The sequence below is a fragment of the Grampus griseus genome (assembly GCF_964374135.1).
Source record: "Grampus griseus genome assembly, chromosome: 3".
Taxonomy (NCBI): Eukaryota; Metazoa; Chordata; class Mammalia; order Artiodactyla; family Delphinidae; genus Grampus; species Grampus griseus.
The window spans coordinates 148438263-148461480 of NC_139019.1; the positions used below are offsets into that span (position 1 = coordinate 148438263).

At 41.2% G+C, this 23218-nt stretch overlaps 1 protein-coding gene across 1 annotated transcript in view; it reads left to right on the plus strand.

Moving 5' to 3' along the window:
* Nucleotides 1-4254, plus strand: part of CPEB4 (cytoplasmic polyadenylation element binding protein 4) — a 63767-nt gene extending 59513 nt beyond the window's left edge. Inside the window, exon 9 of the mRNA XM_082650251.1 lies at nt 434-4254. Within this exon, the coding sequence (XP_082506377.1) occupies nt 434-661 (228 nt within the window). The 3' untranslated portion in view covers nt 662-4254. The remainder of the gene's footprint in view (nt 1-433) is intronic.
* The last annotated feature ends 18964 nt before the right edge of the window (nt 4255-23218 follow it).

Genomic DNA, 23218 nt, shown 5'->3' on the forward strand with positions numbered 1-23218 from the left:
AGTGTTATTTTGTGGCACTGGGAATCTCTCAGTTGGTCTTGTGTAAATTATAATTCCACATATGACAAGAATCCAGATCCACTAATTAAAGTGACGGTTTGTGTCTATGAAAACTCTCCTGTGGGTTTAACCTCATAACGTTCGTAAACGTTAACTTGGCTTCACTCTTAACTTTCTGCTGGGATCTTGCTTTTCATTTGAAAACTGTTTATTTAATAAGACAAAAATGTAAAACAATGGGCATAAAAGCCTTACCAGTTTATTTCTTAAATGATGACAGCTAATTTCAGTAAAAGAATTATTGACTCTTCCTTTGGGGTACCTTGGCACAGACTCATTCAGACAGTGGATGGAAATGTACGTACACGGTATAAGAGTTGCCTGGTCCATTCACTGAGAAATGTAAACACCCTTGTTTTATTTTTGATTGCAGGTGGAAGTTAAGCCATATGTCTTGGACGATCAGCTGTGTGATGAATGTCAGGGGGCCCGTTGTGGGGGAAAATTTGCTCCATTTTTCTGTGCTAATGTTACCTGTCTGCAGTATTACTGTGAATATTGCTGGGCTGCTATTCATTCTCGCGCTGGCAGGGAATTCCACAAGCCCCTGGTGAAGGAAGGCGGTGACCGTCCTCGACATATTTCATTCCGCTGGAACTAAAGGATAACTACAGTGCTCATTTTCAGGCCTCAGAATAAGTGCACTCTTCTGTTAATTCTGCCCCCTTCCTCAACCTCTTCATGCTGGCATGTCCTTTTGTGCAGTCTGTAACTTAACAATAAGTCTAATGGAAAGAATGACCTATAATATAGGCATTTTGTAGATTCTCGTGTCACTGAAAACAATATGTATGAACTCCTTTTTCGTATTGCCATCATGTTGCATGGAAGTTTCATTCTCTTGTTTTGCTGGAGACCAAGAGGATCCAAACTTCCCACAACATTTTCTTAGAGGAGAGAGAGAAATATTAAAAGAGAAATGAAACAATAGAGTATTTTGGGTTTTTAATAAAATTATTGTTAATAATGTAACAGATAAGAATACTTTTATTAAAATAACCACATAACAATAACACTATCAATCTCTCCTGACGCGGGGTTTCCCCCAGGGAAGTGCTTTTGCCTTTCTCTTTCTTTTCTTTCATATTTTTTGCCTCTCTCTTTTTTTCCGTCCCCTTCTTATTCTTTTAACAGCAATGGAAGAAGTTAACAATTATTAACAGGAGAGAGCGTGTTAAAGCAAACACAAATGCATGAGCAAGATTGAAGCAGCATTATAACTAATTTTAAGGGTTTAGAGGCGGAATGTGATTTCATTATGCCGCAAAGTTACTACCACATCAGAAAAAAAAATAGTAAAGTAGGCAGAGCTAGGTTTATTTTCTTTTAAACAGGTTTTTAAATTTAGAATATAAAAATTGGGTACATTTACTTCTGAGGGGAGTGCACTTATTTATTTTAAACTTTTACTTATCTGGTCACAGCCCCAGGAAACCTACCAAAGCTAGAGTTAATGACAACTGGTGGGAAAACTAGCATTTCCTCTCCTAAAGAACAAATATATATATTTTATTTTTGATGTTATATATAAACTCTATATCCTAATTTACTAACACTCATCAGGTGTCAGCCTTTGCTCTCCATTTTGACGTTAAAAAAAAACAAACAGATCTAGAGATACCTCAAGGATATCATTTTTGATTTTGTGTTAGACTACCGTGTGTAGCCCAAACTGGAAGACAAAACCAATATTCAAATTGGCTGCCGATTGGCTTACTTTTAGATTTAAAGTTACTTTGGGTATCCTGTAATTTAGTTGTAACATAGAAAACGAAAAAAAAAAGTTTAAAAAAAGTTAAGTAGTTGCAAAGTGTTTTGCACTGTTGAACTAAGTAACTGTGTAAATCTGTGCAAAGGTACGTCTGTTTATCTTACTCTTCCTATAAAATAAAATAACATTACAGTTTCAGAACTTAGCATGGGACATAGTCAGTGTTTGAAGTGCCAACTTCATCAAGTAATGCATGCTTTATTATAAATAAAACTAGCTTTTGAAAGGCGTTATGATGTGTTGAACAGTATGCTTCAGGGGTAAATTGAAAATAGTCTCTTGAAGCCCTGGTCATGGAAGTAACTTTTATTTTTATGGACATTCTCTTATGAAATGCCCTATCCACCATGAAAAGGATTATCATCAGTGTGCAAAACATTAAAAAAAAAAAAATCTAACGGCAATCTTGCTAGTTGTGCTACCTAACAGTACCATCTTGGATCCTTCAAAACCAAAGACTTGCCCCAGGAGTGCGGTGGAACCACCTGGCTGATGACCCCTACTGATCTGGAAAAGCAGTCCTTTATTTTTAATCCAGGCTTTAATGAACTATATACCTGTTAAGTTCCAAAGGTCAAAATGGAGGCATTTGCTGTCTGTTAGATACAGAAAGGGAGCTGCTTTGAAAGAATCCCCTGCAAATATTGAAAGCGGTCATGTGAATGGAGGGTGCTCTTGCGTAGCTGGTCAGGGACTTTTTTTTCTTTTCTCCTGAACAACATAATTCTAATTGGAATGTTCATTTGCCTCTTCTTATTCTTTTCAGTGCTTGTAGGTGGCTTGGGGTGTGCTATCGTGCTGTTCCTACTCAGTAAACAGGTGTGATGAGCTAACAAGAAATAAGAACTAGCTTTGAATAATAATTTTTCCCTTTGTACATGACCTGCTGAATTTCGGTACAGTGTTTTTGTAGCTAACTTATTTTGTCATGCACATAATGTATATTTGTTATGCACTACTTTTGTATATCTTGTTTTTCCAACAGTGAACATTTTTAGGCACACTTTTCACTGACGGGATATCTCTTTATGCAATACCTCAATTTTTCATATTGCAAAGAGTAGCTTTTTGTACTTTTATTACTGAGAGATCTTCATATACTTCATTTTTTAATATAAATAATTTTAATAAATTTTATTTTCTTATATTCTGCTTTTTATACATTTCAGTGCTCTGCATACATTTTAAATTATGAATGTTGTGCACTGGCAATGCTATTTTAGAGTCTGCAGAGAAGAGAAAGCATGTTGCTTAAACATCCTTCCCCAGCACCAGCTATTGGTGTACCTATAATTTAAGAAATAGTCTATGTAAAGTCACAAATTAATGAAAAAAAATTCGCATGAAAATGACAGATAACACTGTAGTTCCTTAAAAAAAAAATGAAATGCATAAGCATAGGGTAGAAATTTAAAATAACAAAATTGTCTACAGCTTCTTACTAAGTTTTTAAAATTATTCATAACGCAGACATTTTTGGTGAATGTTTAGCCATTTTTAATATTAATAAATTGGTGTTAAGTGTTTGATTCAGAGATGTCTGCTCTTTTAAATTATATATAAAGAAAAAAAAATAGCCTGCCGTGGGACAGGTGTGTAATGTTAGTATGCATGACTAATGTAAGAAATTGTTATTCTACTAATATTTACTTGTGATTGTGTGACAAGCGTGTTTACAGATTATTTGGTTACACTTCAATTTACAGGGCATAAACAATTATTATCTATTACTCTGGACTTTATTGATTACATGTCCTTCAGATTACATGGGATTGTAGTTGGGAGTTACCATGTAACTCAAAACATAATTAACATGTAATTAGTTTACAGATTTTAGGGTATCACTTCAATGTACCAAGCATGTAGTTCTAGCGCACTAGCATGGCACCAGCCATGTACTTACAATGTAGTTACAGAGTAATTACATGGTTATTTTTGCAATGTAAAATAAAGTGTTTCTGATTATTTTCTATGTAAAGGAACCCTCTCCCTTCCCCTTCTGGTCCCCAAGCTTCGGTAAAATATATATACTTCTCCATACACAGACCTCTGCAGAATGCAAAATAAAACTTGCAGTGAATGAATTTAGCATTTTATGAGAGTGCTGTTGGAAAGACTTGATAATTCACCCTTTTTGTTTTGAAGAGTTGAATCTTCTGTTAAAAGGTGATTTAAAACTTGAATGTGATGAATTGTGGCAAGTTAACTTCAAGTTATGTGCAATACTTATTTCAAACTTTTGAAAGATCTTTGCAGTGTAATTCTTTGTTTTTAATTACAGACATTTAAAAATGTCATTTTCTACTGTTAAGAGTAATCCTCTTTCTTGCTGGTGTTTCTAAAGAAAAGAATCAGAACTCAATCTTTCTACTAATGTAAATTTGAGATTATTTTTAAAAATGGAATAAAAGAGGTTTTGGTCATTTGCTTTATTTTATTATCTTATTTTAAAGCTACTGTGATTGATAGCATTGTAAGAATTGGGACAATATTGTATTCAACTGTTTTATTTTTTATATTTTTAAAATTTAAAGTATAATTAGTTTTTATAATTTTCATCAGATTTTTGTTATATTTTTTGGAAGTGAAACTTTTAGCAAGTGGGTGTCTAGTTTTTACTAATCCCTAATTTTTTTTTTCCAGTGTATTGCTCATATTATCAGAAGGAAAAGTTATTTAAGTATGTCAGTTAATTGTACTACTTGGCTGAATTTCCATATAGTTTTTACTGTGTATGGGGAGGTTGTAGTATTTATTATAGCATTTTAAATAAGGGTAATTCATTTTTTATTAAAGTCATTTTCACGTTAAGTTCCTATTTTTGTATGTTCTACTCTTAAGTTATATAACACAGTTCCTTTTTTAAAAGAGTTCATTTGTTGAAGTGCTAGTGGAAAATTAATGTTATTAAATAGTTTGCAAATGACTATTTATACCAGTATGCATATAATTTTTAAATATTTGTAATGTGAGATGTTGAATGAATAAAACTTTTAACTCAGCTTTCTTTTAATATACTTATTTATTTTCAACATAAGTAGATTATGCTTCCACGGTTGGGGATATAACATTTAAAAATATGAGGAATGTACTCTTTGGCCAAAGCAGAAGGAACTGAAATGAAAAGATGTCCGGTCATATAAGTACTCCTGGCAAGTGTGCCTTGCTTATGTAAACCCATAAATGTCAGGGGTGGTCGTCTTTGGCCTGCACTGTTAGTTCACACGCTGCCCTGCAGAAGTCTTTTCATTTGTAGCCTTCAGCATGTGTGTGAGGCCTAAGCCCAGGATCCGAGCGTTCAGTCATCTGCTTTAAGGCCAAATGTCCAATGAAAGTAAGGGAACACGTGTTTACTTAATAGGGAAGATGAGTATTTGAGAGGTTTAGTTTTGGGTCTTTGTCAGTGAAGAACCTTGATTTCTGGCCACTCTAACAAGAGGATCTGGGTTGTTAACAAGTCTCTCTGGAATTTTAACCACCCAGTTCCTCCCTAGATCCTGACATCACAGGATGTGGCCTCTGGGATTAAAATCAGTAGAGCATGTGAATTGAAAGTATTATCTTTGGGTTGGTCCATAAATCATGTGGACTACTGAATACTGTGATGTGTTAGTCATTTGTATTTTAGAGTGCATTTTCAAGCTTTTAAGGGTTTATTATAGCATAAAACATAACACTGAATATATCCTGCTTTGTCAAATTTAATTTCTGCTCTTTCTTACCTTGGGTATTGTATTCCTAAGACTAGAAGAAGCAGTTCTTGTCCTGAGACAAACGGACTCTGGAGGTCTTTTGCTTCTAAGTTGTCTAAATATTCCCAATATACAACTCTTCCAACTGTAGGGGTTTCTGAGAGTTCACGCTGAACCAGCAGTGCATAGGAGCCCCCAGGAGTACTAGGTCACAGAAGCTTTGGCTGGCAGTAGCCAAAACTTAAGTTCAGAGTTCAGTGAAGGGCCCCTGAGAAAGCCCCAAGGACATAGGAGATGTGGGTGACATTTGGTTGCCACCTCTGCTGTATCCCTGGGCATGCTGGCATGGTTTCAGCACTGTAGGAGAGGGAGGAAGAAAAAAACATGAGTAGATTTAGTTTCTTTATTTGAGGAAATATTTATTTTAGGCAAGTGATATATCAACTATAAGTGATGTAACTGGTATCTTGAAATAATATGTAGGTGTAGTACTTCTGGTGTCTTAAGTCATGGAATAGTGAATCTGGAAAGGTTGTGTGAGGTTATAAGGGCTGCATTTTCTTATTTTATTCAATGGTAGCTTACCTAAACCCACCCAACAAGGAAAGCTCTTTACTACATTCTTAACGGTCCTTAACAATGAAGTTATGTCATAACTTCTTTTGGTAATGGGTTTGTATTCATACACAGTTCAGAAGGAAAATAAGTTTTTTTTTTTTAAGTTTGAGAAATACTTAAAGTCAGAGAAAGAAAGTCCTTGGGAAAATAAGTTCCTGATTTTAAAAATTAAGGAACATTGAAGGTGTCAATGAAGTGAGTTAAACACATTGAAAGGGTAATTATTTTTCTGAAGTATGTAATGACAGAATAATAAACAAGAAACTCTTAATATTTGTTTCCCAGATTCTCATCTTCAGAGCATTAAGATAGTCCTTACCGCGAGAAAAGGACAAAAAAAATAAAAAGTTCTGTCATTAAATTAGCACTGAAAATAAAGCATCCTGTTTCTTGGAAAATAGGCAATTGACTTATTAAGGCTTTGAGAAGTTCTACAGTGAAGAAACCTAGTTGCTTTGTTTCAAGCGTTTTCCCCCTGAGCTGCTTTGACCGTAGACTCTGTTTCCAGGTAATGCAGGATCCCATGGCACATACTTTGGGTGCACTGCTCTACTTGGTAGTACGTTTGCTGGTGTCAGCCTTAGAACCCCACTTTGGATTGTATTCTGCAAGGGCTCCTGTTCCTGCCCCGCCTGAGTCATATCCTTGGCTGTTGCCATGGTCTGCATTGAACTTGGGTTCGACATACTTGCCTAGCCTCTGACCCCTGTCCCATTTCCAGTTCACCTCCTTTCTTCCCTCTTCCCTCTGCTCCCACCCCAGGAGAAAAAGAGTTTACTCTGCAGCAGAAACTATCACCTTGCAATGCTATTTTGATTATGCTCCTCGCTGACTCAGATCGCCCCTTATTTCTCACGAGTGCCACAAATACCACGTCACCCAAGCAACCTGTACTCTGAATCTGTGGTGCACTGTCTACCTTTCTGATAACGCATATCATTTGCCTCCATCAGAAATTTCCTTTGCCAACCTCCCCCAGCACACACCCCACACCCCATGCTCTGAGAATAGGGACCACAGGCTTCAAATACACTTAAGAATTCAGAAAACGAATATTTCTACCCTACTATGAGCCCCTTATCTAGCAGTACCCATTCGGTCTCTTTTATTAGAGAACGTTTTGTTTTGGCTTGCTGAGTCTTGTTGGTGTATTTTAACTTGGAATCTTTTTCTAGTCAAATTGGGTGTCATTATTTTGTCTTACTGTGATTCACTGTGGTGACCAGAGTTGGCAAAGTACAGTTTGTTTCAAGGAAGTTAAAAATGAACAGCAGCGTCAAAATCCAACGTGTGCCCAAACCCGCAGTGTTTGCTATTGCGGATAATCTGATTAAGCATCAGTAAAAACCTGCTTGTGGGTAAGTGGGAGGCGGAGGGTGGTGAATCAGTGAATACAATGCCAGAAGCTCAGCCTGCACTTTCTTCACCTTTTCATTGCAGTTCTATTTCAGTAAGCAGGGCTTTGACACCATCAAAATGTCACTGCGATCAAAGCAGATGTCACCATTTTTAAAGAGACTATTTTCAATGCTTCTCCGACCCTACTCCCAACACCAAAAGAGAGAAGAACCAAACATAGCCAGGAAGGATCCCCACTGAACACAAGAGGGCATTTAAAACTTGTTAGCAGGAAGGGAACTGGCAGTAACCTAAGTCTGTGAAACCGTAAAAGGTTTTAGACAGAATCCAGGAAAGACCTGAGCCTCCTTATTTGAACGAATGGAGGCATAATTCACCTCTCATATTGGAAGGAAAAGACAAGTGGCCCCTTGTGTGTTTAACTGTGTGGGGTGGGGGAGGGGATGTGGAATGGCTTCATGACCGCGAGGACGATCGATGGTTTGGTTCTGGAAGAGGAAGCTAGCGACTGCTGATTGACTGTGGTGCATCAGGCACTTACGTACTTTGGCAGGTTAACCCCCATTCCCCCCCTCCCCCCGTGAGGCACTGAACAGAATACAGAACTGTGTCCTGTCCCAGAGCAGTTGGGTGACCTGGAAGCTTACACAGCTAGTATGGGGTGAAGCCTGGACTCCAGTCCCCACCTACCACAACCCTTCCTCTATAAACCTCACTGCCCCTGGAATAGCAATGGACAGGATTTTTTTTTTTTAAGTTAGGTTTGTTTTCAAAACAAAAAATGTCATTCCTAAACCTAATCTAGGTGCAAGCTCTCGTATTTGAAAGTATAGAGAGAGGGTGATGAAGCAATTCACTAGAGAGAAGGTGAGTTTTGATTGGAGTCCACGCATGAGGTCACTTGCTCCCCCAAGAACTGGTTCTTGGTTAAAGGATTTTGCTCAAGGTCATATAGGTGGGGAGGGGAGGCCAGGTAAGGAGGCCAAAGCGCTTCCATCTATGAGGCCAAAGGGGGCTCCTGTTTACCTCTACAATTCTTGTCTGCCCCACTGGCCTCCCTTAAATGTGTGTATGTGATTCAGCAGCCAGACTGGGGTATACATTTCCAGGAGTAGGGGCAAGGGAGTTGAAATGTCATTTCTATTCACTTCAAGGGACTACAGACTCCTGAGTGCATATCCTCCCTCTTTGACTTCACCACCAGGAAAAGACACATATCAGTTTGGGGGGCAGGAAGAAGGAAGGGCCTTTTCTCTAGTACTGTGAACCCCCAGATCCCAGAAACACAAGCCGCTCTGGCAGTGAGAATAATAATCATGATAATGATAACATCTACTAGCATCGATGGAGTGCTTACCAGGTGCAGGCATCGTGCCTCTCTGCCTCTGCCCACAGTCCTATGAGGCAGGTACTGTTAGCATGCTCCTTTTAAACATGGTCAAGATTTAGAAAGGTTAACCAGTTTTCAAAATCAGGGTTCACACCCAGGTGCTGTTTCTCCTCACCCCTTGTAAGTTTCCAAAAAGAAAGAAATTTTAGTAAAATTTTATTCCCCGCCCTGCATTGACTAAGAAATCACCAAGACGTTATACCGAAAGGATACATACCATTTTAGAAACCCATCAAAAAATTATTTTCCTTTATTTTGTTTGACAAGGATGTCTTTAAAGATAAGGTGATGGCTATTCCTTGTGGTTGTTATGTTGCCCGCTAAGTTGTCGGGTGACAAAGAAGTGGTCCAACCAATCATTATCACGTGGGTGCCAAGGAAGGATCTCTAGTTAGCTGGATGGATGGATGGGCAGATGGTTGGATGAACGGATGGAGAATGGATGGTTACGTGGATAGGTAGGTAGGTAAGTAGGCAGACAGACAAGACAGACAGATACAGATAAGGTACACAGGTATAGAACTATATATCAGATTTTCTTTGAGATTCAAGGAAAATCCCACCAAAGAGAAAGGGTTTTACTTCCTTCTGTAGAACTATAATTGAACAACACGTTCTATATAGAAATCAAGCCTCCTCATGAATCTCATCCTTTGAGACTCTGCACCATCTCTGTAATCAGAACAAAAATAGTCCTGAAAATCCAAAGGAGCGGGGGAAAGGCTTTCTTACTGGTGTGCCCTGTTGAATTTCAGAACAGCCCTTGAGTATTTTGCTTCTGGGCTGAGATGTCAGAATCGTTAAAATAGATTTCTACAGAGAATTTATGTTCCTAATTTTTATATATATGTAGAAAGAAAGAAGAAGTGTTTGCCATTTTTAGAGCACCGGAGCTCTGGAATGTAGAGCTTTGATCATTGCTGCAGCCTGAACAGCTGTTCCTGAACAGATGTGACACTGTGGAGCCTGGAAGAACCAACTTAGAATCTGGAACATAGATTTGCAGCACAATGGTTCTTCTGAGGGAGATACTAAGGCCACAGCCAAACACAGTCATCAGTAACTTCCTTTTTATTTGCCACTCAAAGAATTCAAATCAAGGACCAAATGCAAAATTCTAAAATTGGAAGGGATGCAAGTGGGGACGCAGATTTACTGCCCTAAAGAGTCCGACTTAAATCAGGATCAGCAGCCCTCCTCGAGGGGTGTCAGAAGGTGGTGGGGAGGAGGGTAGGTGAAGGCAGGCGTGGAGGGAATGGGAAGGATGGGAGGAGAAGGGCAGTGGAATGCAACTGTCAGGTGCAATTTAGTGTCCAGAAGCCACTGGCACCTCCCTCCACCCCCATACACCCCATAACCGGGACACAGCGTCCCACACTCCTGATCGCAATCTCATCTCTCTCTCTCCCAGGGCAAGGCGATTTTGTAGTGACGCTGTAGTCCCCCATAAAGGGGGGAAATTGGAATCTTTTTTGGCTTTCCTTATACTTGTTTTATATCATAATAGTTTCTTTTCTGAATTACATATGAAGAGTGGAGCTCCATAATTCTCGAAAGTTGGGTTCCAGCCATGTCTTTTTTTGATAGGAGTTAGTGCGTGTTATCACAGAGTAAGTACTCAATATGTTTACCTGTAATTAGTAGCATCATAATGACAGTTGTTGTGCTATTATTATTATCTACACCCTTACGAATTGCGAGTCCCTGTACTAGGTGGGGGGGGGGGGCAGGAGTGGGCGGCAGGGTCACTGGCAGCAGGTGGAACCCTCTGATGCTGCTTTCCCACCTCCTGCTTATTCTCACGGTTCAACCAGATCCACCCCGGCAGAGTTGCTATGGTGACGGAGAAAGCAGAGACTCCAGGCCCAGTGCCCACTGCTGCTGTGCTCAGTTCCTGCTATTTTCCTTCCTATCTTAGGAACAGGGATCCTCCCATGGGGCGACCACACTCTGCAACAGAGGGGCTGAGTCTGTGCTACCAGCATGAGCATGAACTCCAAGGGGCTATGTCTTGGGACCCTGGTTGTCTGGAATCTTTCTCTTTAGGGAAAGAAACAGGAAAAGAGGAGTGGAGCTGGAAAGTAGACCTTGGGTCTCTCAGCTGACAGCTCCATTATACTGCTTTTGAGAAAATACGATTTTCAGTTCCTCGATTATTTCCCCTTTGCCCTAATGAGTGGCAAACTGTAGGCAAAGTGACCCAGGCACAGAGTGGGATCGTAGAGACCACATGGGTTTTGAAGTCAGGCAAAGCTGGGTTCAAACCCCAAAGACAGGAACCACCAGGGTTAAGGACGTGGCTCTGGGGTGAGACGCCCAGGATTTCTGTCTCTTTGCCACCGCTGGCTGAGTGACGTTGGCCACAGTAGGTAACCTCTGAGTGTCTGTGGTCTCATTCATCAGAAGGAACAAATAATAATACCTCCATCGGGTTGAGGTGAAGATTAAATGAGGCAGTCATAAACACACACACACACACACACACACACACACACACACACACACAACTATAAACATTAGAGACTCTCATTATCGTCACCATTATTGCCCCAGATCTGGCCATTACTGGCAGCAACTACCTCGGCAAAGTCCCTTCCCCTCTGCGATATTACACCCTACCCCACCCATCTCTGTACGGAGGGGATGGTGAGGATCAAGTGATGTGAACGCCCAGTGCCCCTCGGGCTGCAGCAGCGCCTCCTGGCGGCCCCTCCCCGCTGCCACACTCACCCTGCTGCAATTCTCCCCCTGCAGCTAGAGTGGAACAGAAATCTGGCTTTGCCAGGCTTTGCTAAAACCCTCCAACAGCTTCCCTTGGCCCTGGAGATAAAATCCGCACCCTTCCCCAGGCCCGGATGCCTAGCGTGATCTAGCCCCGGCTCCCACCTCAACCTCCTCTCCTTTTTCTCTCCGTCTCCATCATGCCCAGCCACGCAGCGGACGAACCTCTCCTTCCTCCAACGCAAGCCCCCTTTCCTCGGGCAGGGTGTTCGCTCTCGTTTTTTTCCTCCTGTGAGAAATTATCCACCTGCCCTGCTCTGCCTTCTCCCGCGCTTCAACTCAACTCAGAACAGACCAGGCTCCTCATTCACCCTTTGGGACTTGGATTAAACATCACCTCCGAGGGAACTTCCTGAATCACCCTTTCTAAAGATTCCCCCCGCCGCGACTCACCATCATCACACTTGATTGTTATCACAAGCGCTCCTTCTGAGTAGCATTTATTACACTAATTATCACGCTATGTAATTTGTGTACCTGCGTTTTTGGGTAGGGGAAACAAATGCTGTCTTAATCATATTGTGTCCTTAGGACTTGTCACGCGCCTTGCACATCGTAAGTGCTTAATAAATGTTTGCTGAGTGGGTGACGCACAGGATCCTGACGTTAGTTCTCTTTCCCAGGCCGGCTCTCAAAACTGCCACTAAGAGGATGGCTGTGCTGCAATGGGGCCCCAAGCCTAAGGTATTTCCCAAGCAAAATAGAGATCAGAATGCTCGATAAAGGCAGCTCAGAGTCCTCAAATGCTAATGGGCGCCAAGTTCACCTGGGGATATTGCTCAAATGTGGGTTCTGGTTCAGCCCCCCTGGGAGCCTGAGACTCTGCACTTCTAACAAGCTTCTCAGACCACGCTGGAGGCTGGAGAAAGAAGCAAGTCCCTGTGGAAGCCTTGGAGTAACAAGGACAGGGATAGTGTGGGTGCTGAGAGAAGAGAGTCTGGCTGGGTAATGGACGCAGCTTGTGGACTGGAGACTGGGGGACCCAGGCCCCCGGGTGGAGGTAGGGGGAGGAGCAAAGAGCTGGTCTCTCCTGAGGCTAGAAGAGACCAGCCAGATACAGCAAGAGGCTGGGAGCTGCTATGTCTTAGAATTTGCCTTAGTCCCAGAGAGAGAATTCTGTCCAGGAGTTTGCTCATTCATTTATTCATTCATTTCGTCAACAAATATTTGCACATTATTCTGAGGATACTGTGGGGATGAGACACATAAAGTCTCTGTCCTCTTGGCATTTACATTCTGGGGACAAAGACGTGGATTTGAGCCCTAAGCTGTGTGTGTGTGTGTGTGTGTGTGTGTGTGTGTGTGTGTGTGTGTCGATGTGATTTTGGTGAGTCATTTCAGTAATCTGAGCCCTAGTGAAATGTGATTCACAGAACCACTAATCTGAATTTTGAACTTGCTCTCTGTTAGCCAAAGGTGGCAATCTGCAAAGGAGAATCGTATCAAGGAGTTTTCTTACTCATTCAATCATTCATCTAAGTGTTTGCCCTGTTTTATACTCTGGCAATATTATGGGGGCAAAGCCATGAAAGTCCCTATCTTGTTAGCATTTATATTCAGAAGAGGAAATCAGACAATCGCCAAGTAAGCACATATATAAACAAGAAAATGTTATTACTGTTAATGTTATGAGAAAAACGAAACTGGATAATATGGTGGAGACTGGGAAGGGGCTACTTGAACTGGGGAGATTAGAGAAGGCATCTCTGACAGGTAAGATTTAAGCTGAGATCTGAATAATACGAGAAAAACTAGCCATGGCAAAATCTGAGGGAAAAGTGTTCTGGACAAGGGAACAGCATATGCAAAGGTCCTGAGGCAAGACTGAGCTTGATATATCAAGGCTGTGACAAGACAGAGGGGTCATGAGATAAGCTCAGAGAGGTCAAGGGGCCAGATAAGGCAGGGCCTTGCTAGCCAGGGTAAAAATTTTGAATTTTATTTTAAATTAGATGGAGAGCCACTGAAGAGTAGCTGCAGCAGAGGGACGGGAAGTGATCAGTGATCACTCTGGCAATTGCATGGAGAATAGATTGTAGGGGAGCAAGAGTGGGAGCAGAAGAACCATTTAGGAGGGGGTGGCAGTGGTCTCTGTGAGTGATAATGGTGGATGACGGTGAATGTCAGTGGATGTCAGTGGATGACACTGGCTTGAGGAAATGTGGGGAGTGAGGAAGATATCTGAGAATGACTTGGGTTTTGGCAAAATCCCACATGCTGCACTATTTTTGGAGGAGATACAAGTTACCATGCAGTACTAACCCCACTCCCTCGGAACACTTCGGCAAAGGCAAAACCTTTGTGAAAGCAGAAGGAAACAAGGCCCGTCCTAATCCTACCCAGATACACAGAAGCTTCAGAAAGGAGGGTGTTGATTACAAAGGGCAATCTTTACCCCAGTCCCCTCCTGTCCTCTGAAGTCTCATTGAAATGCTTGGCTTGTATGAAAGGGCACAAGAGATCCTGCTTTAACAAGTAACAAGTGGCACTTAGTGGCATTGAACAGGCTCTAATTCTGTGTTGGTTTAGTGATGGTGAGGCAGCAGGGGAGGGGGAATGGGCTGAGTTTCCCTGCTACCAGGCCTAGAGGATTCTCTCTCAATTCCCCATAGGGTGGGGTCCTCCCATCCATTTGGTCCCAACAAACTCAGTGTTAGGCTAGGTCCCCTGGGACCCAAGATCCTCTCGTTCACAAAGGCCAAAAATGGAGACAGTTGACATTAAACAATGGCCATAGAGATCTAATGACAAGTAGGAGAACAGAATCGAGCCATCACACCCCTTTAAGCTCAGGGCCATTCCTCTGCTTGTAACACAAAGAATCCAGTCTTAAAAGTAACTCCTGGGATTTCTTAGAGAAAAGCATAATTCTGTTACATTGTATTTTGGGGGTTAACAGCATTTATTTGTTCGATGTAAGCATTTAAAATATATCACAATTTCTTCATTTAAAAATAAAGTATATTGGGCTTCCCTGGTGGCGCAGTGGTTGAGAGTCCGCCTGCCAATGCAGGGGACACGGGTTTGTGCCCTGGTCTGGGAAGATCCCACATGCCACGGAGCGGCTGGGCCCGTGAGCCATGGCCGCTGAGCCTGCGCGTCCGGAGCCTGTGCTCCACAACGGGAGAGGCCACAACAGTGAGAGGCCCGCGTGCCGCAAATAAATAAATAAAAAATAAAGTATACCTTTTCCCTTGCCTCCCTCCTCCTGCTATGGAATTGGCCTGGGCTTCTTTCTTTCTCGAAGTCCTGGGGTTAGCTTTTGGAAAGTCAAGGTGGGCTTGGCAGCAAGAACCATTTCAGTCCCCAAACCCATTCCACTCTCAGGAACACGGTGGAAGCTGCCAGAAGCGTGTGGCAGAGCCAGTGGAGAAGGAAGGAACAACATTTCAGGCGCAGATGAGGTGGGAAGGCCCTTTTCTGACAGTCATCTGTGGCTATCTCCTCAGGGGACCGTATGTCCCCACGCCTGCTGCTGGCCAAATGGAATTCACGACTAGGAATATGCATCTTTTGCTTTTCTGCTCCTGCAGCAGTTTGATGAGGGGTGGGGGGAGGAGCAAATCATCTCTTCTGCTGGCTGAAAAGACATCTCGCACAGTTGCTCCCGGTCTTTCTATGCAGGGCACCCCCCAGGCAGGCGCTGAACTTCTCCACCAGCCTGGCGGAGCAGCCGGGGGCCACGCACTCCACGGCGCCTAGGGATTAGAAACGCACTTTCTCCAAGCACCATTTTCAAAAAGCAACCGAAAAGAGTCGAGGTTTGAATTCAGACTACTCATTCCTTGGTAAATATAAAAATTGAGTTCTTTCTGGAAATGGGGGGAAATAAAGGGAAAGATGATTTTATCTGGGAGGTGCGACTGCCACCTGGTGGATGAAGCTAACTGAGCAACTAAAAGGGCTGCTTACTTTAATGAGTCAGCCGTTCAGTCATTTCTTCCCTCTTCTCAATTGTTTTCACGCGGAGAAGCTCCGTGGAGGGGAGGAGAGGGCTGGCCACCGCACAGTGGGATGGATGCTGTGATAGGGCCAGTCTTGAGTAGGGGTTAAGGGCGTGAGTGCTGGAGCCACACCGCCCAGGTTTGATTCCCTGCTCTAAGACTTTCCTGTTGTGACTTTGGCTGAGCTGCTAAACCTCTTCTGTGCCTCTACTTCTCATCTGTGAAGTGGGGCTAACACTTCCTATCTCATAGAGTGATTGTGAGACATAAAATACACGCTCCATACAAACGGTTAGCACAAATCTGGTGCACAGAAAGCATTCAGTTAAAGTTAGTTGGTGGTATGGTGTGGAGAAAAACATGGGGCTGTGGGCACCTTTGGACCTACTATGTGCTGGGCATGCTGTGGTGCCTTGGGGATATGCTGGTGAGCAGAAACATTGCCCTGATCTCATCGAGTTCATTGTCTGGAGGGATTCAGGCACAAGCAAGCAAATAACCACAAGAAGAGCAAAATAGACATGGTCCTTACCCCCAGGGTCTAGCTGCGGAGTTAGACCTGTAAACGGGTGATTATAATTTGAAATAACTTTATTCCAGGATGGTCCTCAGTGCCCTAGGAGCACATAAGGAGCAACTAACACCTGGGGAGGGGGATGCTTTGTGAAGAAGGAGGCTGTAAGCTGAGTTCCAAAGGATGAGAAGGAGTAGCCAACTGAGGCAAGGAGAAGAGGGTTCGAGCAGAGTTGAAACGCTGCTCGCAGTGGCTCATAGTGAAATCAGACTCAGTGCCTTTGAGGAACTGACAGAGGTTGGGTAGGGCTGGAGGCCAAGGGAGAGCTGGGATGAGGGTGAAGATGCAGGCAGGGGCCAGCTCCGCAAGGGCCCTATGAGGCCCATGAAGGGGACTGCATTTTGTCTTCAGAGCAACGGGGAGCCATGGTGAGGTTAAATCGGGAGAGCAAGGTCAAAAGTGGAGAATGACCTTGTCATGTCAGTGGAATGGCAGAGGTGGGACACCCTGGTACAAAGGGTTGATTACGTAGGAGGCAATGTTGGCTAGGTAAATGGTGGAATGAACAAGCACACTCTCTCCCCCTGTTATCAGAAGACTAAAGTCAAAGGAAGCTGGTGGAGCTGATATGTGGAAGCTGGTACCATCCCTTGGAAACACACTTAAGGACAGGGGTGGCTTCTTTTGAAATGGCACCAGCAAGGTGAGGTGGAGAACAGGAGAGAATTAGAGATCTGGCCTCTAATGCTAGCAGGGGAAATAAACAGCTCTTCCTCCACAGAGTTTTGACCTGTATGTAGCCACAGAAAATGAATGTTTATCTTCGCTAAGTGACTTAATAAAGAGAAGCAGCTGTGCTGACAGAGAGACCCAACTGGGATTGGGACACTCCCATCCACCCTGGTTCTTAGGACTCAAGTCCGACCACCATCCTCCCCATCAGGTAGGACAGAGCGGAGAAGGCCACCGCCTGCCTGGCGGACACCAAAGGCATTGCTTGGGATTCCAAGACACAAGAAGGGACCAAGGGATAAGCTCCTCCTGGGCAGGGTGAAGTTTTCTGAGGGAGAAAGTGAGTTCTGGGAGATATGCAGGAGGCTGCATGCAGGGAGGGGTGGGGCTGGAAGAGAGCAAGACCCAGGAAAGGAGGAAGCTTGCTCTTTGCAAAGGTCTTGTGTGGAAGAGATGGTTCTTGTGGGATTTTTGCCGTCCATTCCTTCTACTCTTGCCCTTTTGTAATTTGTCTGCCCATTCATTTAGTGACAGGCAGACCTCATTCTATTGCCCTTCATTTCATTGCGCTTCACAGATATTGCTTTTTTTACAGATTGAAGGTTTGTGGCAACCTTGCTTGGACAACTCCATCCACTCCCTTTTTTTGCAAAAGCATTTGCTCATTTCCTATCTCTGTGTCACATTTTGGTAATTCTCACCATATTTCAAACTTTTTCATGATTATTATATCTATTATAGTGATCAGTGATCTTTGATGTTACTACTACAACTTGCTGAGGGCTTCAGATGATTAGCAATTTTGACCAATAAAGTATTTTTAAAGTATGTACATTTTTTAGACACAAGGCTATTGCACACTTAATGGACTACAGTATAGTGTAAACATAACTTTTATATGAGCTGGGAAACCAAAACATTCGTGCGACTTGCTTTATTGCGGTATTCGCTTTATTGCGGTGGTCTAGAACTGAACCCACAATATCTCTGGGGTCTGCCTGTACTTCCTTATTAATACAACAAATGAAAGTGGAAGGCCTGTGTGTTTCAGGCACTGTGTTAGGCACCTGGGTACATGCTGTGGGAACAAAAGGGCCAAGGTCCTCACTTTCATGTAGCAATTGTGGGGTTGTGGGGAGAGGGTGGCACTCAATAAACAAGTAAACCACTAAATGAGAAAGACAGTTTCAGGCCATGGTGGAGACCATGTATGAGGGAGGGACTGGGGACAGGGGCTGCTCTGGACAGAGGGTCCCAGGGTGGGCGCTCTCAGGAGGGGCCTATAGGCTGAGAACTGAACGGTGAGAAGGTTCTGGCTATGTGAACCCCTTTCACCCACCAGGCTCTCTTGTCATCCTGCTGGTCACCCCGTCAGTATCCATCCATGCTGATCTTGGGTGGAGCGCTGCGAAGGCCCGAGACTTTAAGTTGGGAGACCTGAAGAGCTAAGCACTAAAGAGTAAGACCAAACAAGATATACACTCGCCTATGTAAAGACTGAAGCCAAGCTATAAACAACTCAATTTCTGATAGGATTAAGATGAGCTCCCCCTACCTTAAGTGCCTGCCAGAATCAAAAGTAAATTGTAAAAGATAACATCATCCCAACCCTCCAATAAACTCTACAGTTTTAATTATACAATATCTGGCATTTGGTTAAAAAAATTCCCCATCACACCAGGATTAAAAAAAAAATCAGATAACCAAAGCACAAGAGAGAAAAAAGTTGTTACAGTTATCATAATGGTATTGAAAATAACTCTGATCAACATTTCTAGAAAATATTCTGAAGAAATTCTGAAGAAGAAAATTCAGCAGAATGGAAATGAAATTCTAGAAATGAAAACTATAATAATTGAAATTTAGAACTCAGTAAGGGAGTTTAATGGAAGATTAGATGGTACTGAAGAGAGGATTAGTGAACTGCTATATTGATCAGTAGAAAATAACTAGACAGAAGCTTCAAGAGAAACAAGGACAGAGACTACAGACAAGAGCAAAAGAGGTAAATGGAACTGAGTACAAAGATATAAAATGTGTAGTGGAGTCTCAGAAAAGAAGGGAAAGATTAGAGTAGAATTCACCAAAACTGATAAATGATAACAAATCACATATTCAAGAAGCACTATGAAGTCTAAGCAAGATAGATGCAAAGAAAATCATGCTCAGCTGTATCATGGTAAAATGTCTGAAAAGCAAAGACAAAAAGAAAATCTGAAAAACAGGCAGAGGGAAAAAGAATGTATTACTTTCAAGTGGGGCAGTAATATGATTGACAGCTGACTTCTCAATAAAAATAGTAGAAGCCATAAGACAGAATGTATCAAAGTGCTGCAAAAAAAATAGCTGGCAACCTTGAATTTTATACCCAGCAATGATTGCTTAAAAATACAGTTATATAAAAAAATACAGTTATAAAAAAAGACATATCAAGTAAACAAAAACTGAGTGACTTCATCTCCAGTGGAACTATACTAGTGTAATGTGTAAAGGTTGTTCTTTAGGTAGAGGGAAAATAACCCCATTTGGAAGAATGGATATGTAAGAATGAAAGAAAACAATGAAAAGTGTAACTATATCAGAAAATCAAAATGAGTATTGACTATATAAAACAATAATAATTTTAATGTCTCATGGTGTTTAAAATATATGCTAGAATTTTAAAAAATCTATATGCTGCTTACAATACACATTATAAACATAAGAATGAAAAAAGGTTGAAAGTAAAAGAATGAAAGAGATAACACCATGATACACTAACCACAAGAATATATGACAAGAAGCAGCGTTAGAGACAAAGAAACACTTCCTAAAGATAAAAGAGTCAAAGTACCAAAATGATTCTAAATGTGTAGGCACCTAACAACAGTTAAAGACATATAAAGTAAATATTGATATAACCAAAATGACAAACAAATTCAGAGCCGTAGAGGGAAATTTTTAGCATACCCCTCTCAGTAACTGATAGAACAATCTGATCTATTGATAGGGCAAATAGATCAAAGAAAGATCAACAAGTATACTTGGAATAGGAAACCCAAATAAGACACTTCACAAATATGATATAATTTTGTATATATATAACACTAGACACAACAACTACAGAATACACATACTTTACAAATGCATACGGATATTTCCCAAAAGTGGACCACATGCTGGCTCCTAAAACAAGTCTCAGAAAATTTCAAAGGACTGAAATCACTCAGAGTATGGTCACTAACCACTACGGAATAAAAATAAAAATAAACAACAAAAAGTAGAGAGTTCCTAAATGCTTGAAAGTGAAACAATATATTTATCATAACCCATAGGTCTTATAAAAATTATAATAAAATATTTTGAACTGACTAGTAATGAAAATATGACATACAAAACTTGTGGGATGCAGCTAAAGCTATGTTCAGAGGAAAATGTATAGCATTACATGCTTGCATTAGAAAAGAAGAAAGGCTTAACATCAATGATTTAAGTATCCATCACAGGATAGTATAAAAATAATTAGAAAACAATAGAAGGAATCAACAAAGTCAAAGTTGATTCCTTGAAAAGATTAATAAAATTGATAACTTACTGTTGAGATCAAATTTAAAAAAAGAGAGCATAAAGTAACAGTATCAGGAATGAAAAAGGGATATCACAATGCTCCTAGGGACATTAAGAAGATAATGAAAACATATTTGAACATGTTTTTTGCCATCAAGTTTTAAAGGATAGGAGGAATGAACAAATTCATAGAACACAATTTATTGAAACCGACCCAAAAAGAAATAGAAAATCTGAATAATCTTATGATTACCAGAAACCTTACTCACAAAGAAAACTTCATGACTAGATGTCTTCAATGATGAATTCTACGAAATATGTAAGGAAGAAGCCATTCTCTCTCATGAACATAGAAGTAAAAAATCTAAACAAAACACGAACAAATCAAATTTAGAGGTATGTCAAACATATTAATTGATGATATGTTACAAACAAGTTGGACATATTCCAAAATGCAGGTTTGTTTTAACATTAGAAATCAATCAATGTAATACATCACATTTTCAGAATAAAGAAGTAAAATAATTGTCTCAATAGATTTTAGCAAAAGCATCAGATAAAATTTAACACCAATTTATTACCAAAAACTCTTGGCAAATTAAAAATAGAAGGGAACTTCCTTAATCTGTTAAATGATATGACAAAAAACAAACTTACAGCAAATGTTATACTTAATAGTGAAACATTGAAACTCTCCTTTAAGATCAGAAACAAGACAAGGATGTTCATTATCATCATTTGTATTCAATATTATATTGGAAGTTTTAGCCTGAATCAACTGGATATACATACGGACAAATAATTAATCTTGTCCCTCTACATCATACTATTCATAAAAAATCAATTCCAGGTGGATTGAGTACTTAAATGTACAGATAAAACAGTAAAGCTCCTAGAAGATAACAGAGAAGAATATCTGGAATAGTCAAAGGTTTATTTAACCAAACACAAGAAGTATAATAGTAAAGAAAAACATTGATATATTGGACTACGTTACAGTTAAACTTTTTTTTTTTTTTTTGTGATACGCGGGCCTCTCACTGTTGTGGCCTCTCCCGTTGTGGAGCACAGGCTCCGTGGCCATGGCCATGGCTCACGGGCCCAGCCACTCCGCGGCATGTGGGATCTTCCCGGACCGGGGCACGAACCCATGTCCCTTGCATCGGCAGGCGGACTCTCAACCACTGCGCCACCAGGGAAGTCCCTAAACTTTTTTATTTATTGAGTTTATAAAGAGAATAAGAAGGTGAAGCACAGATGAGAAGAAAATTTGCAATATATACAACTAACAAATAGCAAATATATAGAATATGTAAGGAACTCCTCTTAATGAATGCGAACATTATGAGAACCCCATATAGAAATAGACAAGAGGGACTTCCCTGGTGGTGCAGTGGTTAAGAATCCACCTGCCAATTCAGGGGACACGTGTTTGAGCCCTGGTCTGGGAAGATCCCACATGCTGCGGAACAACTAAGCCCAAGTGCCACAACTACTGAGCCTGCGCTCTAGAGCCCGAGAGCCACAACTACTGAGCCTGCATGCCACAACTACTGAAGCCTGTGCGCCTAGAGTCCGTGCTCTGCAACAAAAGAAGCCACTGCAATGAGAAGCCCGTGCACCGCAACTAGAGAAAAGCCTGCACACAGCAACAAAGACCCAGTACAGCCAAAAAAATAAAGAGGCAAGAGATTAAAATGCAAAAGATAATATCCAAATGGCCAATGAGCTCAGCTTCACACATCATCAGGAAAATGCAAATTATAAGAAAGTAATACCACATTGTGATGGTTAATTTTATGTGTCAACTTGCCCAGGCCACAGTACCCAGATATTTGGTCAAATATGCTAGGTGTGTCTGTGAAGGTATTCTTTAGATAAGATTAACATTTAAACAAGTAGATTTGGAGTAAAACAGATTACTCTCTATAATATGGATGGACCTCATTATGGTGTCAGTTGAAGGCCTTAATAGAAAAAACAGAAAAAGAATGATGTCTCTTGAAGAAGGGTGGATTCTGTTAGCAGAAGACCTTCAGACTTGAACTGCAGCATCAACTCTTTCCTGTGTCTCCAGCCTGCTGACCTATCCTGAAGATTATGGACTTGTCTACACACACACATCCTATTGGTTCTTTTTCTGGAGAGTCCTAATGTGCGCATCCATTAGAATGGCTGAAATGAAAAAGATTGACAACACCAAAGGGTGGTGAACCTGTGGAGCAACTGGAATTCTCATACTTTGCTGGTGGGAGTGAAAACTGGTACAACCACTTCAGGTTCCTGTCTGTCAGTAGCTGCTAAAGCTAAACATATGAATACCCTAAGCAATTCCACACTAAGGTACATATCCTATAACATATATTCAACTATATATATATAGTTGTTCCCAGAAGCAGAAGTTGTTCCTATTGATTGATGATTACCCTAAATTGGAAACAAACAAATTTCCCTCTACAGTGGAATGAATGAATAAATGGTAGTATATTCAAATGATGTATAAACTTATGCAATAAATTGTGTCTCATAGACATACAGAGTAAAAGAAGTCAAACACAATGGGCAAAACTAATTGATGCTGTTTGAAATCAGGAAAGAAGGCAAAGGGATTGGGACTGGGCAAGGACGTGATGTGCTTCTGCAGTGCGCCATTTCTTAACCTCTGCGGATGCTACGTGGGTGTGTTCTCTGCGTGAAAATCTATCCAAATGTATACTGATGATTCGTGCACTTTTCTGCACATATTTATAATCCAATTTCTTGAAGTTTAAGAGAGTATGTCTCTGTCACTGTCTATTACTTTGGGGAAGT